This window comes from Panulirus ornatus, chromosome 62 (genome assembly GCF_036320965.1).
Source record: "Panulirus ornatus isolate Po-2019 chromosome 62, ASM3632096v1, whole genome shotgun sequence".
In the NCBI taxonomy this organism is placed as follows: Eukaryota; Metazoa; Arthropoda; class Malacostraca; order Decapoda; family Palinuridae; genus Panulirus; species Panulirus ornatus.
The window spans coordinates 12890555-12910931 of NC_092285.1; the positions used below are offsets into that span (position 1 = coordinate 12890555).

General features: G+C 40.8%; 1 protein-coding gene across 3 annotated transcripts in view; it reads right to left on the minus strand.

Annotated features, from left to right (window-relative positions):
* Positions 1–8301: 8301 nt before the first annotated feature.
* Hem (Nck associated protein 1 Hem) overlaps positions 8302–20377 on the minus strand; it is a 59383-nt gene continuing 47307 nt past the window's right edge. For 2 of the 3 annotated variants that reach the window (XM_071656172.1, XM_071656171.1), the window contains exons 23-26: positions 20011–20099; positions 18196–18333; positions 11018–11107; positions 8699–8955 (exon numbers count right to left, since the gene is read on the minus strand). In XM_071656172.1, coding sequence (XP_071512273.1) covers positions 8851–8955; positions 11018–11107; positions 18196–18333; positions 20011–20099 — 422 coding nt within the window. In that variant the 3' untranslated portion in view covers positions 8699–8850. Of the gene's footprint in view, positions 8956–11017; positions 11108–18195; positions 18334–20010; positions 20100–20377 lie in introns of all 3 variants that reach the window. The other variant, XM_071656173.1, reaches the window with a different exon arrangement.

The following is a 20377-nucleotide window of genomic DNA, read 5'->3' on the forward strand; positions in this document are numbered from 1 at the left end:
AGCCCTGATCACATGGTTGGCAGACTTATGAATATCATCATATGGGGTAAAACACCATTCTCATGAATCATGAACCTTTGGCAAAGATGAATGAGCAGTGGTTTTGTGCCTCACACTTTGCATAGATAAATCGACTCTTCACCATGTTACAAGAAAGACAGATTTTTTTGTTAAGAATATTCTTGCTACATGAAAATGACATTTCCCAAAATCTGAATTGCTATTTTGATTTCAGTTTGCCAGATAAATTTTCCTTACATAAATACAGAAAATTGAGAAAGTTTAAAAATTTATCTAATTCAAACTTAAATTTTCTTTTTTTACCTGAATTCTTGAATATACATGTCCCACTTCTTAAAAGTTGTATTACTATTCACTTTCACTGGTGAGTCTATAAAAGCACAGAAAATATTGTAGATTTCCTTTAATTTTCAATTCTCATATGTTAAATGTTCATTTCTAACGAGTTTGTTTTCATCTAAAATATAAATACAGTCCATTTCCTTTTCCCAGATTACCTAGCTGGAATATCTGATCACTGAAAGTACTAATATGTTATGTCTTAAGGACTATAATACTGTATGTATGTTGGACCACACATTTGATGTTTTGTCCCTGTTCCTGCTCATGCCCAAGCCCCACTATGACTTACAGTCCATGACAGTTCCCTCAGTTCTGGACAATTTTTACTACAGATATTATATTCACACTGTACATAATTTTACCATGAGTAATATGAAAAAAATATGCTATACAGCTTGATGATACAGATTTAAGAGAAAATGTGTTTACATGAGAAAGACAGACAACAGGTGGCCTGAGTGGCCCATGACTGGGTTGTCTGGAAAAAAGAATTCAACTTGACAAGAAAATGATTCCTCTCAGCAGTTTTTTAAGCTATCACCGACTCCCAGCTGCTGCACACAAAGCCTTCTACAGTCTCTGTTACCACTGTCGTTTTTCTTTCTGGTGTTTTTCTCAGAGTATATTCAAAGTATATTCAAACTTATAAAATATTTCTCTAAATGACTTTTGAAGGTATTTGTAGTCTTAGCACTCACTACGCCTGATGGTGACTTATTCCGGTGCTCAAAAGACCTATATGAAAAGCTTTTTCCCATGTCTGTACTATATCTTTTAGCTTTGAGTTTTACTCCACTTGTCCTGGTAGCTGTATTTTTCTTTTTCGAAAAGATGTTCGTGATTTACATTACCGAATCTGTTTAGAATTTTGAACACTTGGATTAAGTCGCTGCAAAGTCTACTTTTTTAAGGGAGAAGAGATCCAATCGTTTTAGCCTCTCTTTGTATGCCAGATTTCTAAGGGATGGGATCAATTTTGTTGCACGTCTTTGTACTTGCTCTAATTTTTCCTTATCTTTTTTATAGTTTGGGGACAAAAATTGAACCTAAGTCCCACCAAAAAATAATTTCTTCTATCAAAAGTTATGTTTTATAGTATTTTTTCATACTTGCTCATTATTTCGTGTCAACAGGGAAGCGCAATGAACAGATGAAGAATGGCCTCTCTCGTTATCATATATAATGTGCAAAAACCAGAGACCCTTATCCAAAGCCATGCCTGCTTGAGGGCACACAATCATTGAAAAGTCATCTTTGGCAAGGCTGTATCATCAAAAACAGTTGACGAAATCAAAGAACTTCTTACTTCAAAGAAGTTAATCCTGTCCCTACTAAAGAATGTAGTGCAGCCTTGAAGCTGTAGGAGCTCCCAAAGAAGAGATCTTGGGGTTATATAATAATTTTGATAATAATAATAATAATAATAATAATAATAATAATAATAATAATAATAATAATAATAATAATGAAAAATGCATATGATGGCATAGGGTTGATGGAGAAGCTCTGTGGAAGGTGTTACAAAGATAGGGTGTGGGATGAAAGCTATTAGCAGTAGTTAGGAGTCTCATCAAGGGTGTAAGGTATGTATGTTGGCAGATAGAGAGGAAGGTGAGTGGTTTAAGGTGAAGGTGGGTCTGGGGCAGGCTTGTGTGATGCCATGATGGCTATTAATCCTGCTCATGGATGGAGTGGTGAGGAAGGTGTATGCAAAGGTTTTTAGAAAGAGGAATAGGTACACAGCCTACTCTAGTGAGGGAGCATGGGTGGTGAGTTTGTTGTTGCAAGCTGATGATAGGGCACTAGTGGAATTTTTGAGTGAGAAATTGCTGGAGCAATTGTTTGAGTTTGTTAGTGTATGAAAAGAGAATGAGTAAATATGAATAGAAGCAAGATCAAGTTTAGCAGTGAAAAATGACAAGTCATTTGGGGTGTAAGTCTAAATAGAAAGGACAGAGCATGTGGAGTGTTTTAGATACCCAGGAGTGGGTATGGCGGTGAGTGGAACCATGGGAGCTGAGGAGAGCCATAGGATGGGCGAAGGTCTTGGGTGCACTGATTGGAAAGAGATGTCACTGTCTTTAAGGGCACTGATTGGATACATTCGATGGTATAGCAGTCCCATCAGTGCTGCATGGATGCTAAGTGTGGGCCACTGACAAAAATGTATAGGACAGGGTGAATGTGTTAAAAATGAAATGCATGAAGACTATGTGGTGTGAGAAGGGATGATTGAATAAGAAATGACAGGGTACGAGAAATGTGTAGTAGTAAGGAAGGTATGTATGAGAGAGCTGAAGAGGATGTGTTGAAATGATTTGGACATATGGAAAGGATGAGTGAAAAAAGGATGACTAAGAGGGTTACAAATCACAAGAGGAAGGAAAAAGGAAAAGGGGAAACCAAGGAAGAGGTGGAATAATTTAGTGAAAGATGCTCTGAAAGCTCAGAGGCTGGAAATGAAGGAGGGTAAGATGCATTTAAGGAAGCAAGTGAAATGGGGTAATGTGGTTTACAATAGATGATGTGCTGTCATTGGGTTGAACAAGGGCATATGAAGAAGTCAATGGAAACCATAGAAAGGTGTGCTGGACCTGATTGCAGAGAGGGGGTTCTTTTTTTTTAGTAAATCATCTATGCCAGGTAGAGAGTGGATGCACGAGAATGAGGCCATTTTTTTGTTTGTTCCTATCTATCCTTGCTGTTTAATGAGGGAAACAGCAAACAAGTATGAACATATATACATATATTTTTTTTTTTCATACTATTCGCCATTTCCCGCATTAGCGAGGTAGCGTTAAGAACAGAGGACTGGGCCTTTGAGGGAATATCCTCATATGGCCCCCTTCTCTGTTCCTTCTTTTGGAAAATTTAAAAAAAAAATGAGAGGGGAGGATTTCCAGCCCCCCGCTCCCTTCCCTTTTACTCGCCTTCTACGACATGCAGGGAATACGTGGGAAGTATTCTTTCTCCCCTATATATATTTATCTATTTATATGCCTTGAAATTTGAGTTAGTTGATGAAATAGAATACAGTCTTGCCAAGGATCTTCTTACTTCAGAGAAGTCCTTCCTTCCCCTGCTATGGCCTGCGGTGCAGTCTTGAAGCTATAGGAGCCAATGGATCACAGGGGGCCCAAGGGTCACATACAACACATATGACGCACTTCCCACATCATTAACACAATAGCAACACACATACTAAATGTCCTCAGAACACTAATTGACACTAGATATGGACTGGTAAGAGAATCCCTCAACATCCTTACAACAATTCCTCCACTTCACTTTTAACTGTGCTTCATCTACCTGGTCTTCCACCTTTTCAAAGTCAAATACAACAAAGCTTCCAACCACAAAAGTAGTGCACTCAGCACAACCACTGGCTACCTGGCAACTACAAACACTCAGACACTTTCACAGTGAAATAAACATCATCCAAATACAGTCCCACCTCATCATGCTTGGCACTTATCTATGCAATAGCACTCTAGAGCCCCTCCACCCTAAGCACTCCATAACTAATCACCATCTCCCAAGTAAATTTAAGAGGCTGACCCCTAACTCCTACTTTAATAACTTGTACTCACAGATCCCCCACCCTCAACATATAAATTACTAACAGAACACATACACACTGAAATAACCAATCAAGCACTAAACAACTGCCCTCTCAACTCAGTCTTAAAATCTTTGATATATGCCACCTTTCAGAAACCATGATCCCCAAACAAACAATAAGTCACACTTCTGCTTAAGTGATGTCACTATTCACTGCAACACTACAAACATTGATTCAACATATCCCAAGACCCCTCTTGCCCATGATACGACTATCATAAAAAAGACACCAAGCACTTACTACTCTATTGCCCTGCATTTCCCACACATAGATACATACATGTGACCTGTAATCCCAACCTGTGGGCATGGTCATCTTTCTGAGTGCTGAAGGTGCTTAATAAGGATAAAAAGGACTTCTGGGGCAGGAAAGTAGGAGATATATATATATATATATATATATATTTATTTTTTTATTATACTTTGTCGCTGTCTCCCGCGTTTGCGAGGTAGCGCAAGGAAACAGACGAAAGAAATGGCCCAACCCCCCCCCCCCCCATACACATGTATATACATATGTCCACACACGCAAATATACATACCTACACAGCTTTCCATGGTTTACCCCAGATGCTTCACATGCCTTGCTTCAATCCACTGACAGCACGTCAACCCCGGTATACCACATCGCTCCAATTCACTCTATTCCTTGCCCTCCTTTCACCCTCCTGCATGTTCAGGCCCCGATCACACAAAATCTTTTTCACTCCATCTTTCCACCTCCAATTTGGTCTCCCTCTTCTCCTTGTTCCCTCCACCTCCGACACATATATCCTCTTGGTCAATCTTTCCTCACTCATCCTCTCCATGTGCCCAAACCACTTCAAAACACCCTCTTCTGCTCTCTCAACCACGCTCTTTTTATTTCCACACATCTCTCTTACCCTTACGTTACTCACTCGATCAAACCACCTCACACCACACATTGTCCTCAAACATCTCATTTCCAGCACATCCATCCTCCTGCGCACAACTCTATCCATAGCCCACGCCTCGCAACCATACAACATTGTTGGAACCACTATTCCTTCAAACATACCCATTTTTGCTTTCCGAGATAATGTTCTCGACTTCCACACATTCTTCAAGGCCCCCAGGATTTTCGCCCCCTCCCCCACCCTATGATCCACTTCTGCTTCCATGGTTCCATTATTATACTTTGTCGCTGTCTCCTGCGTTTGCGAGGTAGCGCAAGGAAACAGACGAAAGAAATGGCCCAACCCCCCCCCATACACATGTATATACATACGTCCACACACGCAAATATACATACCTACACAGCTTTCCATGGTTTACCCCAGACGCTTCACATGCCTTGATTCAATACATATATATATGTATATATGTGTATATATATGTATGTATATATATATATATATCCCTGGGGATAGGGGATTAAGAATACTTCCCACGTATTCCCTGCGTGTCGTAGAAGGAGACTAAAAGGGGAGGGAGCGGGGGGCTGGAAATCCTCCCCTCTCGTTTTTTTTTTTTTTTTTCCAAAAGAAGGAACAGAGAATTGGGCCAGGTGAGGGTATTCCCTCAAAGGCCCAGTCCTCTGTTCTTAACGCTACCTCGCTAATGCGGAAAATGGCGAATAGTTTGAAAGAAAAAAGAAATATATATATATATATATATATATATATATATTTTTTTTTTTTTATACTTTGTCGCTGTCTCCCGCGTTTGCGAGGTAGCGCAAGGAAACAGACGAAAGAAATGGCCCAACCCCCCCCCATACACATGTACATACACACGTCCACACACGCAAATACACATACCTACACAGCTTTCCATGGTTTTCCCCAGACGCTTCACATGCCCCGACTCAATCCACTGACAGCACGTCAACCCCTGTATACCACATCGCTCCAATTCACTCTATTCCTTGCCCTCCTTTCACCCTCCTGCATGTTCAGGCCCCGATCACACAAAATCTTTTTCACTCCATCTTTCCACCTCCAATTTGGTCTCCCTCTTCTCCTCGTTCCCTCCACCTCCGACACATATATCCTCTTGGTCAATCTTTCCTCACTCAATCTCTCCATGTGCCCAAACCATTTCAAAACACCCTCTTCTGCTCTCTCAACCACGCTCTTTTTATTTCCACACATCTCTCTTACCCTTACGTTACTTACTCGATCACACCACCTCACACCACACATTTTCCTCAAACATCTCATTTCCAGCACGTCCATCCTCCTGCGCACAACTCTATCCATAGCCCACGCCTCGCAACCATACAACATTGTTGGAACCACTATTCCTTCAAACATACCCATTTTTGCTTTCCGAGATAATGTTCTCGACTTCCACCCATTTTTCAAGGCTCCCAAAATTTTCGCCCCCTCCCCCACCCTATGATCCACTTCCGCTTCCATGGTTCCATCCGCTGACAGATCCACTCCCAGATATCTAAAACACTTCACTTCCTCCAGTTTTTCTCCATTCAAACTCACCTCCCAATTGACTTGACCCTCAACCCTACTGTACCTAATAACCTTGCTCTTATTCACATTTACTCTTAACTTTCTTCTTCCACACACTTTACCAAACTCAGTCACCAGCTTCTGCAGTTTCTCACATGAATCAGCCACCAGCGCTGTATCATCAGCGAACAACAACTGACTCACTTCCCAAGCTCTCTCATCCCCAACAGACTTCATACTTGCCCCTCTTTCCAGGACTCTTGCATTTACCTCCCTAACAACCCCATCCATAAACAAATTAAACAACCATGGAGACATCACACACCCCTGCCGCAAACCTACATTCACTGAGAACCAATCACTTTCCTCTCTTCCTACACGTACACATGCCTTACATCCTCGATAAAAACTTTTCACTGCTTCTAACAACTTGCCTCCCACACCATATATTCTTAATACCTTCCACAGAGCATCTCTATCAACTCTATCATATGCCTTCTCCAGATCCATAAATGCTACATACAAATCCATTTGCTTTTCTAAGTATTTCTCACATACATTCTTCAAAGCAAACACCTGATCCACACATCCTCTACCACTTCTGAAACCGCACTGCTCTTCCCCAATCTGATGCTCTGTACATGCCTTCACCCTCTCAATCAATACCCTCCCATATAATTTACCAGGAATACTCAACAAACTTATACCTCTGTAATTTGAGCACTCACTCTTATCCCCTTTGCCTTTATACAATGGCACTATGCACGCATTCCGCCAATCCTCAGGCACCTCACCATGAGTCATACATACATTAAAGAATACTTCCCACGTATTCCCTGCGTGTCGTAGAAGGCGACGAAAAGGGAAGGGAGCGGGGGGCTGGAAATCCTTCCCTCTCATTTTTTTTTTAATTTTCCAAAAGAAGGAACAGAGAAGGGGGCCAGGTGAGGATATTTCCTCAAAGGCCCAGTCCTCTGTTCTTAACGCTACCTCGCTAATGCGGGAAATGGCGAATAGTATGAAAGAAAAAAAAATATATATATATATATATTTTCATTCTTGATTGCAGTTTCCTGCATTAGCGAGATAGCACCTGGAAAAGCTGCATCTACCCACATTCATTCTCTAGCTGTCATATGCATTTTTTCATACTTCATCCCCATTTCCAACATTTACAAGGTAGAACCAAGAACAGACAAAGAAAGGCTGCATTTGCTTATATCTGTCCTCTAATGATTATATGTAATGCACTGAAATCACAGCCCTCAATCCACAACCAGGCCTCACAGACCTTATCATGGTTTCCCCTCAGGCACTTCACATGCCCTGGTTCAGTACAATCGTAACAAGTTGACCTCTATATACCACATCTTTCCAATTCACTCTATCTCATGCATGCCTTTCACCCTCCCACATGTTCTGGCTTTGATCTCTCAAAATCTTTTCCATTCCATTCTTCCATCTCCAATCTAGCCTCCCTCTTCTTCTTGTTCCCTCCACTTTTGACACACATATCCTCTTTACTAACTTCTCTTCATTCATTCTCTCCATGTCCAAACCATTTCAGCATATCCTCTTCAACTCTCTCAAAAATACTTTTTTATTGCTTACTCAATCAAACCTCCTCACACCAATATATAATGTCCACAAACACTGCATTTCTATCACGTCTACCCTCCAGGAGTCTGCACATCCTCATCTACTGCCCATGCCTCATCCATATAACATTGCTGGGACTACTATACTTTCAAACATATCCATTTTTGCCCTTCCAGATAAAGACCTATCCACACATTCTTCAATGCTCCCACAACCTTTGCCCCCTCACCCATCCTATGACTCACTTCCACTTCCACGCATATACTCTTTCTTTCTTTCAAACCAATTCACGATTTCCCATGTTAGTGAGGTAGCGCAAGGAACAGACTAAGAAAGGGCCTCACTTTCTAACATCTATTCTGCAGCTGTCATATGTAATGCACTGAAACCATAGCTTCCTATCCACAACCAAGTCCCACAGGAACAGATGAAGAAATAACTTCATTCGTTCAAATCCATTTTCTAGCTGGCTTGTGTAATGCATCAAAACCAGAGCCCCAAACCACAATCATGATTCACTTCATATGCCCGAGCTCAGTTCACTGACAGCACACTGACCTTTGTACACAGCATTGCTCCAGTTCAGTCAATCCTGTGCATGTCATTCTCCCTTCAGCATGTTCAGGACTATATGACTGCATACTGTAATAAAAAATTTCCCATAAATACATAAAATTAAGTTAGGATGCTAATGACCCATTCCAGAATTATAATTCCTATAAAGAATCAATAAAATTCACTGAGTACTCAAGCAACCTAGAATTTGGAACATTCCATGACTCAAGTAATGCCTATCAGCACACGTTTAACATTATTCATCTTGTAACTTGGGTGGGGTTCAGTGCTCAGCTTTGTGCACAGCATGGTATGCATTACGGATGAGGGCATAAGGGAAGCATGCCTCTAACAGGTCCATGGTCAGGAATGGAGACTGTACAACAATCTGAAAAGCAAAAGAGAATCTATAATGACTGACTGGTACACATACTTTAGTGTCAAAATCTTAATCATCCTGTTATGTACATACTTATATATTAATTTCTAAGTAATTAACTGACTATACTGTATAGGGTAATCATTCAATATCAAAAATGTCAATAAAATCAAGAACTCTTAATTACTCAAACTATCTAACTTATCAACTACTCCAGACAGATATCTATACAAGACAGGCATATTCATGCCTCAATTTTAAAGCTGTACACTGAGTCTGGGTGGTGGTAGTGCACAATAATTTTTCCCTACAGACAGTCAACCTATTTCCTGCCAATGACATCACATTTTAAAAGTTTCTAAGAAGGAAATCATACCTCTTTTATCTAGTTCTACAGGACCAGGAAGATGATCCTGAATTACATGATGATGATAATCTATCTTCAGGTCATTGGAGAGTTATTCTGTTGACAATGGCACTTCCAGCATCGAAAGTTAAGAATGTCGAGGCAGCAGGGATGGGTGATGTCAGCATGGCTGTTTGTGTAAGAATGCAGTGATGAGGGAGGTAAATGCAAAAAGACTTGGAGAGAGGGGCAAGTACGCAGGCTGTAGGGAATGAGAGGGCCTTGGAAGTGAGTCCGTTGCTGTTTGCTGATGATACAGCCCTGATGGCAGATTTGAGAAAGAAACTGCAAAAGTTAGTGATTAAGATTAGAAGAGCATTTGAAAGGCTGAAGTTGAGAGTAATTGTGAATAAAAGCAAGTTTATTAAGTTTAGCAGGGTTGAGAGACATGTTAGTTGGCGTATGAGTTTGAATGACAAAAAATTGGAGGAAGTGAAGTGTTTTAGATACCTGGGAGTGGGCATGGCAGCAAATTGAACCATGGAAATGGAAGTCAGTCATAGCATGGGTGAGGGGCGAAGGTTCTGGGAGTGATAAAGTATGTGTGGAAAAAAATATCATTATCTGGGAGGGCAAAAATGGGTATGTTTGAAGGTACAGTTCATATAGTATAGGCATGGGCTATAGAGTAGATTATGTGGAGGGTGGGTGTGCTGGAAATGAAATGATTGAGGACAACATGTAGTGTGAGGTGGTCTGATGGAATGAATAATTAAAGGGTTAGAGAAAACTGTGGTAATAAAAAGAGTGTGGTTGAGAGATCTGAAGAGGGTGAGCCAAAATGGGTTGGACATATAGAAAGAATGAGTGAGGAAAGGATGACAAAGAGGATATATGTATTAAGAAATGGAGATGACAAGGAGAACGGGTAGACCAAATTCGAGATTGTAGGAAGGGGTGAAAAAGATTTTGAGCAATCTGGGCATGAACATGCAAGAGGGTAAAAAGCATGCATAGGATAGAGTGAACTGGAGCAGTGTGGCATACAGGGGTTGATGTGCTGACAATGGACTGAACCAGAGCATGTGAAGCAGCCAGTGTAAACCATGGAAAAATCTATGGGACCTGGTTGTGGATAAGAAGCTGTGGTTTTGGTGCATTATAGATGGCCATTGGCAACTCAGGGGTGGGCTGCCCTGATAACTCTTCCTTTCCTTACACCTTGATGCTTTGGAACTCTCTACCCTTACATGTCTTTCCCAGTATCTGACCTCCAAAATTTGTAATTACTTTTCCTAACTTTTATGAGAGAGAGAGAGAGAGAGAGAGAGAGAGAGAGAGAGAGAGAGAGAGAGAGAGAGAGAGAGAGAGAGAGAGAGAGAGAGAGAGAGAGAGAGAGAGAGAGAGAAAGAGAGAGAGAGAAGAGAGAAAGAGAGAGAGAAAGAGAAAGAGAGAGAGAAAGAGAGAGAGAAAGAGAGAGAGAGAGAGAGAGAGAGAGAGAGAGAGAGAGAGAGAGAGAGAGAGAGAGAGAGAGAGAGAGAGAGAGAGAGAGAGAGAGAGAGAGAGAGAGCAGTAACTCATTAGTTTAAGAAGTCTAGCACATCACATACAATTTCACACAACCAGATAACTTAGTCACTTGTTGAAAAGTAATACAAGGTCAAGAATGATGAGGAATTTCTCTAAGGTAACTGAAATCACACACTTAAAACTGTAAAAACTTACTTGATGTAGAAGAATATATGTTGCATCTCGGTTCTTGATGACATCCTTGTCATTCTCACGGCCAAGGCGAAGTAGGCTTGATGATGCAAGCTGCAAAATATGCATCTCAGTTACCTCCTTATCCATGACAAACTCATCCAAACTAATCTGTCTCCCAATCCTGTTTAACCTAATATCTTTACTTTAATTAACATTTACTCTCAACTTCCTCCTTTCACACATTCTTCCAGACTCAGTCACCAACTTCTGCAGTTTCTCACTCAAATCTGCCATCAGTGCTGCATCATTAGCAAACCACAACTGATTCACTTTCCAAGCCCCTCTTAACCCCTACACACTGCATACTCACACCTCTCTCTAAGACTCACATTTACCTCCATCATCACCATAAAAATAAACAAATTAAACAAACATAGTGACATATCTCATTCCTGCCACAGACCAACCTTCACTTGGAACCATTCACTCACCTCCCTTCCATTAATACACATGCCTTACACCCTAGATAAAAACTTATCAATGCTTCTAGCAGCTTTCCTACCACACTATACATTTCTAAGACCTTCCACATGGCATCTATATCAATCCTATGTCTTCTCCAGATCCATAAATGCCATATACATCTCCATCTAAGTCTCTAAGTATTTCTCATACAAGTTCTTTACAGCAAACACCAGATTCACTCATCCTCTACCACTTCTGAAACCATATTGCTTCTCTCCACTCTGAAGTTGTGTACACGCCTTTACCCTCTCATTCAATACCCTCCCATATAACTTAATGGCTATTCAACAAAAACTTATACCTCACCTTTATCTCCCTTGCCTTTATACAATGGCACTATACATGTATTCTGCCAATCCTCAGGCACCACATCACAATTCATCCAAACAATGAAAATCCTAACAATTCAATCAACAACATAGTCACACCTTTTCTTAATAAATGAAACAGTAAAATCATCTAAACCAGCAGCCTTACCACATTTCATGTTACACAGGGCTTCCATTACCTCTTTCCTCTTCACCAAACCACTCTCAATGACTCTCTCACTTTGCATACCACCCTGACCCAAACACTATGGCTGCTACCATTTTATCAAACACATTCAGCAGTTCTTGAAAATACTCACTCCCTCTCCTCCTAACTTTAACACTGCCAGTTACCATTTCCATTTTGCCCCATAAACCAGTGTTCCCATTTGTTCTCGTTTTTTGCACATTATCAAACTCCTTCCAAAACATCTTTATTCTGCACTCTTTTTCAACCCCTACACTTTCCCTGCACTTTCTGTTATACATCCCCCAATCATTTGCACTCCTTCCCTGTAAGTACCACCCAACTGCCTCTCTTTTCTCTTTCACTAAACAACTTTGCTAACCATCTTTCCTACTCACATACAAATCCTTGCGAATGTCCTCTTTTTTAAATCATGTATTCTAGCAGATAACTCAACGAGTTGTTCACCATTTCCATTATTAATACTGAATACCAATCACTAATGAGCAGTCTCTTGCATCAAAACTCCTGACACTCTCACCTACTCCCAAAACACTTACTTCTCATGATCTTTCTCCTCAAGTCTAGGTCATTCCTGGGGAAAGGGGAGAGAGAATACTTCCAACGTATTCCCTGCATGTCTTAGAAGGCGACTAAAAGGGGTGGGAGTGGAGGGCTGAAAATTCTCCCCCTCCAGTTTTATATTTTCCAAAAGAAGGGGGCCAAGTGAGGATATTCCCTCTAAGGCTCTGTCCTCTGTTCTTAACGCTACCTCACTCATGCAGAAAATGGCAATATGTGTATATACATATATACTTATATTCATTATTCATTTTGCTTTGTCGCTGTCTCCCGTGTTAGCGAGGTAGCGCAAGGAAACAGACGAAAGAATGGCCCAACCCACCCCCATACACATGCATATACATACACGTCCACATACGCAAACATACATACCTATACATCTCAATGTACACACATATATATACACACACAGACATATACATATATACACATGTACATAATTCATACTGTCTGCCTTTATTTATTCCCATCGCCACCTCGCCACACATGGAATAACAACCCCCTCCCCAGTCATGTGTGCGAGGTAGCGCTAGGAAAAGAAAACAAAGGCCCCATTCATTCACACTCAGTCTATAGCTGTCATGTAATAATGCACCGAAATCACAGCTCCCTTTCCACATCCAAGGCCCCACACAACTTTCCATGGTTTACCCCACACGCTTCACATGCCCTGGTTCAATCCATTGACAGCACGTCAACTCCAGTATACCACATCGTTCCAATTCACTCTACTCCTTGCACGCCTTTCACCCTCCTGCATGTTCAGGCCCCGATCACTCAAAATCTTTTTCACTCCAACTTTCCACCTCCAATTTGGTCTCCCACTTCTCGTCCCCTCCACCTCTGACACATATATCCTCTTGGTCAATCTTTCCTCACTCATTCTCTCCATGTGACCAAACCATTTCAAAACATCCTCTTCTGCTCTCACAACCACACTCTTTTTATTTCCACACATCTCTCTTACCCTTACATTACTTACTCAATCAAACCACCTCACACCACATATTGTCCTCAAACATCTCATTTCCAGCACATCCACCCTCCTGCGCACAACTCTATCTATAGCCCAAGCCTCGCAACCATACAACATTGATGGAACCACTATTCCTTCAAACATACCCATTTTTGCTTTCCGAGATAATGTTCTCGACTTCCACACATTCTTCAAGGCTCCCAGAATTTTTGCCCCCTCCCCCACCCTATGATTCATTTCCGCTTCCATGGTTCCATCCGCTACCAGATCCACTCCCAGATATCTAAAACACTTTACTTCCTCCAGTTTTTCTCCATTCAAACTTACCTCCCAATTGACTTGACCCTCAACCCTACTGTACCTAATAACCTTGCTCTTATTCACATTTACTCTTAGCTTTCTTCTTTCACACACTTTACCAAACTCAGTCACCAGCTTCTGCAGTTTCTCACATGAATCAGCCACCAGCGTTGTATCATCCGCGAACAACAACTGACTCACTTCCCAAGCTCTCTCATCCACAACAGACTGCATACTGGCCCCTCTTTCCAAAACTCTTGCATTCACCTCTCTAACAATCCATCCATAAACAAATTAAACAACCATGGAGACATCACACACCCCTGCCACAAACCTACATTCACTGAGAACCAATCACTTTCCTCTCTTCCTACACGTACACATGCCTTACATCTTCGATAAAAACTTTTCACTGCTTCTAACAACTTGCCTCCCACACCATATATTCTTAGTACCTTCCACAGAGCATCTCTATCAACTCTAACATATGCCTTCTCCAGATCCATAAATGCTACATACAAATCCATTTGCTTTTCTAAGTATTTCTCACATACATTCTTCAAAGCAAACACCTGATCCACACATCCTCTACCACTTCTGAAACCACACTGCTCTTCCCCAATCTGATGCTCTGTACATGCCTTCACCCTCTCAATCAATACCTTCCCATATAATTTACCAGGAATACTCAACAAACTTATACCTCTGTAATTTAAGCACTCACTCTTATCCCCTTTGCCTTTGTACAATGGCATTATGCAAGCATTCCACCAATCCTAAGGCACCTCACCATGAATCATACATACATTAAATAACCTTACCAACCAATCAACAATACAGTCACCCCCTTTTTTAATAAATTCCACTGCAATACCATCCAAACCTGCTGCCTTGCCGGCTTTCATCTTCCGCAAAGCTTTTACTACCTCTTCTCTGTTTACCAAATCATTTTCCCTAACCCTCTCACTTTGCACACCACCTCAACCAAAACACCTTATATCTGCCACTCTATCATCAAACACATTCAACAAACCTTCAAAATACTCACTCCATCTCCTTCTCATATCACCACTACTTGTTATCACCTCCCCATTAGCGCCCTTCACTAGAGTTCCCATTTGCTCCCTTGTCTTACGCACTTTATTTACCTCCTTCCAAAACATCTTATTCTCCCTAAAATTTAATGATACTCTCTCACCCCAACTCTCATTTGCCCTCTTTTTCACCTCTTGCACCCTTCTCTTGACCTCCTGCCTCTTTCTTATATACATCTCCCACTCCTTTGCATTTTTTCCCTGCAAAAATCGTCCAAATGCCTCTCTCTTCTCTTTCACTAATAATCTTACTTCATCCCACAACTCACTACCCTTTCTAATCAACCCAACTCCCACGCTTCTCATGCCACAAGCATCTTTTGCGCAAGCCATCACTGATTCCCTAAATACATCCCATTCCTCCCCCACTCCCCTTACCTCCTTTGTTCTCACCTTTTTCCATTCTGTACTCAGTCTCTCCTGGTACTTCCTCTCACAAGTCTCCTTCCCATGCTCACTTACTCTCACCACTCTCTTCACCCCAACATTCTCTCTTCTTTTCTGAAAACCCCTACAAATCTTCACCTTTGCCTCCACAAGATAATGATCAGACATCCCTCCAGTTGCACCTCTCAGCACATTAACATCCAAAAGTCTCTCTTCCGTGCACCTATCAATTAACACGTAATCCAATAACTCTCTCTGGCCATTTCCCCTACTTACATACGTATACTTATGTATATCTTGCTTTTTAAACCAGGTATTCCCAATCACCAGTCCTTTTTCAGCACATAAATCTACAAGCTCTTCACCATTTCCATTTACAACAGTGAACACCCCATGTATACCAATTATTCCCTCAACTGCCACATTACTCACCTTTGCATTCAAATCACCCATCACTATAACCCGGTCTTGTGCATCAAAACCACTAACACACTCATTCAGCTGCTCCCAAAACACTTGCCTCTCATGATCTTTCTTCTCATGCCCAGGTGCATATGCACCAATAATCACCCATCTCCCTCCATCAACTTTCAGTTTTACCCATATCAATCTAGAATTTACTTTCTTACACTCTATCACATACTCCCACAACTCCTGTTTCAGGAGTAGTGCTACTCCTTCCCTTGCTCTTGTCCTCTCACTAACCCCTGACTTTACTCCCAAGACATTCCCAAACCACTCTTCCCCTTTACCCTTGAGCTTCGTTTCACTCAGAGCCAAAACATCCAGGTTCCTTTCCTCAAACATACTACCTATCTCTCCTTTTTTCTCATCTTGGTTACATCCACACACATTTAGACACCCCAATCTGAGCCTTCGAGGAGGATGAGCACTCCCCGCGAGACTCCTTCTTCTGTTTCCCCTTTTAGAAAGTTAAAATACAAGGAGGGGAGGGTTTCTGGCCCCCCGCTCCCGTCCCCTTTAGTCGCCTTCTACACATGTATATACATACACATCCACACATGCACATATACATACCTATACCTTTCAACGTATACATACATATACATACACAGATATATACATATATACACATGTACATAATAAATACTAGCTGCCTTTATTCATTCCCGTCGCCACCCTGCCACTCATGAAATGACACCCTCCCTCCCCCTGCATGCATGCGAGGTAGCGCTAGGAAAAGCCAACAAAGGCCACATTTGTTCACACTCAGTCTCTAGATATCATGTATAATGCACCAAAACCACAGCTCCCTTTCCACATCCAGGCGCCATAAAACTTTCCATGGTTTACCCCAGATGTTTCACATGCCCTGGTTCAATCTATTGACAGCACGTTGACCCAGATATACCACAATGTTCCAATTCACTTTATTCCTTGCACGCCTTTCACCCTCCTGCATGTTCAGGCCCCAATTGCTCAAAATCTTTTCCACTCCATCCTTCCACCTCCAATTTGGTTTCCAACTTCTCGTTCCCTCCACCTCTGACACACATATCCTCTTTCTCAATCTTTCCTCACTCATTCTCTCCATGTGACCAAACCATTTCAAAACTCCCTCTACTGCTCTCTCAACCACACTTTTTATTACCACACATCTCTCTTACCCTTTCATTACTTACTCGATCAAACCACCTCACACCACATATTGTCCTCAAACATCTCTTTTCCAACACATCCACCCTCCTCCGCACAACCCTATCTATAGCCCATGCCTCGCAACCATATAACATTGTTGGAACCACTATTCCTTCAAACATACCCATTTTTGCTTTCCGAGATAATGTTCTTGCCTTCCACACATTCTTCAATGCTCCCAGAACCTTCACCCCTTCCCCAACCCTGTGACTCACTTCCGCTTCCATGGTTCCATCCGCTGCCAAATCCACTCCCAGATATCTAAAACACCTCACTTTCTCCACTTTTTCTCCATTCAAACTTACCTCCCAATTGACTTGTCCCTCAACCCTAGTGTACCTAATAACCTTGATCTTATTCACATATAAGACTACTAATCCATGAGATGGAAAAAAGCTAACTTAGAAAAAGACTTCTGGTTAGTGTGCTATCCAAGTGACTTCTCAGCTGCTGGGTGCCCAGGAGTAAGTGGATCATCTCTGTGTTGGTCTGTGACTAGCTGAAGAAAGGCCCAAAATGAGCAAGCTGTTGCTCTCTACAGAGGACAGTGAAGATTGGGGAAATCTGTGTTTAACTAAAGAAAGAAGAAAACTTTGAAGGTGCTGACATTGATTTTCCTGAACATTATTCTTGAAAATCCATCTTGTTCATAGAAAAAAACCCACAAAGGAAAGAAATTTAAAAGTTCCAGAGTACAAGCTTGCATGGAATAAGAACAGAAAACTTTAAAAGAAGGCTCAATACCTGGCTAAAATAATCCCAGATGAGCCCAGGACTGACAACCATGTAATGAGAACAACATGACTATTAAAAGAGCAAGATATGCAGAAAGTGCTGCACAAAGGCCCTGCCCAGTGGCAAAATCTCATTGCATATATTCATAGGCAGATATAAATCTCCACTCTCTCAAGATTGGTCATAGCTTTGCCTGTTCTAGGCCTTAAAAGCTGGTTCTCGATTTACCAACCTTAGTTCTCAGTCTTAAGAAAAAGAAGTTCTCATTATCATATCAGCCGGGGACTATGTCAGCATGGTCTTCTTGTGTGTTTGTTGTGTGGATGTATCTGCAAGCTTGACAGGGCTGTACATATCAAATCTTACTTATCATGTTAGAAGTAGTACTTGTGGAATCAAAAGCAAGTAATCCAGACACCTGACACCTATAAAACTTGATAAATTACCGCCAAGAACTCTTTCAGTCTTTCCTCAATATCTTGAGCTCGTCCACAATATGTGAAGAGTGCAGCAAATAATGTATTGACAGCTTGGGCCAAACAGTGGGAGTTGTTTGCATGGGCTGAATAGGCAGTCTTGTACACCTGTGAATAAAATGGTTATGTATTAATCTTATACATTTTTGTTATTCATTATCGAAAATGTGCTGCTCTATACATCACTAAAGCTGTGAATATCGTAATGGATATCTTCACTGCATACCTACATTTTAGAAAGGTAGATGGAAACAAAAAATATTTCATTTTTCTCTACTAGGTTTGGGTTTCATTGATACCTTTATGGCACTGAAACATAAATGAATACACTGTACAACTTTATATTGCAAATTTAAATTCTTAGAAAAAAATTTCTAAGAATGCAGCTCATGTATGGTCATCAAAATTTCTTCATACTTATTCCCTCTTTCCCATCTCAGTTGTCCTTTTAAGCCTGTCAACAGAGCCATGCAAACTACAAACAATCTTGACTTCACTTCCAAGGACTCCTATGCCCAGTATACCCTCGTCTTCACCTCCTTCACAATCTTACCAAAAATCAAATTAAACAAACAAGGTGGCACCACACCTTAATGCAGAGCACCTTCTTAGAGAACCACTCATCCTCTTCCCTACCTACTTGTACAGATGCCTTATTCTGGTAAAAACTACTCACTGCATTTAATAACTTTCCACATACCTAAAATATTCATATCTCCTTCTACACTGCCCCTTTGTCAGCTCCACCATAAGCTTTCTCCAAACCCATAAGTGCCACATAAAATTCTTTTTCTCCAGGTATTTCTCACACAAATTCTTTAGAGCAAACACCTAATCAGCATACCCTCAACCACTCCTAAACCTAAACTGTTCCTCCTTTATCAAGTGTACTGTGCATGCAACCACCCTCTCAGCCACCACAGATTCACTGAGATGAGCAGATGCATTTCATAAGACTGAATTGTCTAGTCCAGAAAGTCTGGTTATTTCCAAAGGTCTCAGCACTTCATTTGTGTTATGTGAGAATGTATGTTCATTTTTGTTTTTTCTCACCCTCTCATATTTCTGCCACATAATTCCCTTCTCCTTCACTTTGTTCTCTTTTCATGCCTCTTTTCTCTCCATTCTTTCCCACATTTCTACTCTTATTCTGCATAATATACACATAATCATAGAATAAATAATGCATTAGACATACAGTACTTAATATCATGCAACAGATGACAGCACACTGATGAAACAATGTGAAGATTTTATCTTCAAACTAAAATGAATTTCAAATGTGCTAAAAAACTTAATTACTGTATAGAAAGTCTCATAAAAAAAAGGAAAGGGTCCGAAAAAATAAACGGAATATCAAAAACTGAAAAGAGTGAGTCACCACCAGCAAAATCCCAAAAGGTTTACAACAAAAATGTTATAAATTTTGTGGAATATTCTCATCAGAATACATACAGAACCTAAGTGAGTTCAAATCTCCAAAATACATGACTGGAAGGACCTTACATTACCCCTAAATCAAAAAAAAAAATTTCATATTGTTTCTAGTTTTATGACAATTGTTTCCATATGCGATACATCCTTCACAAGCCACTACTATTTTCATATTGTACTTTTTTGTGAAAATTATTCTTGTTTTACATTCTATGCATTCTATCTCCCAATGAAGCATTCCCTGGGTCATAAATTCCCTATCAGTCTATTCCATCTGAATCAGAAAACTCCATATTCAATCTTCATAGAAAGGAAGAATCACAAAGGGCTTTTAGCTTTTTCATCACTTACTGTACTGTCCATACGTGCTAATTTAGGAATGGATACAGCAACAAATACCATCAGCAAACATGTGGTGACAAACTCTTCATCTGGTACCTCTGAAAAGAGCAGAGATTAGATACATTTGCATACATTACCAATAAATAACTTATAATGTGTTCATAGTTCAGTAGCATACAAAAACCTCATCTCATTCTCACCTCATGTAATACCCCATTCAGATAAAAACAAACCAGGGTGACATTATACAACCCTGAAGCATTCCTACATTTATCTGAATTCACTCATTCACAATTGCTACCATACACACCTATGCAAGTACCAAAAGTTCTTGGTAGCATGCAGAGGTCTTCAGTGTGTACCATAAAGAGCAAGA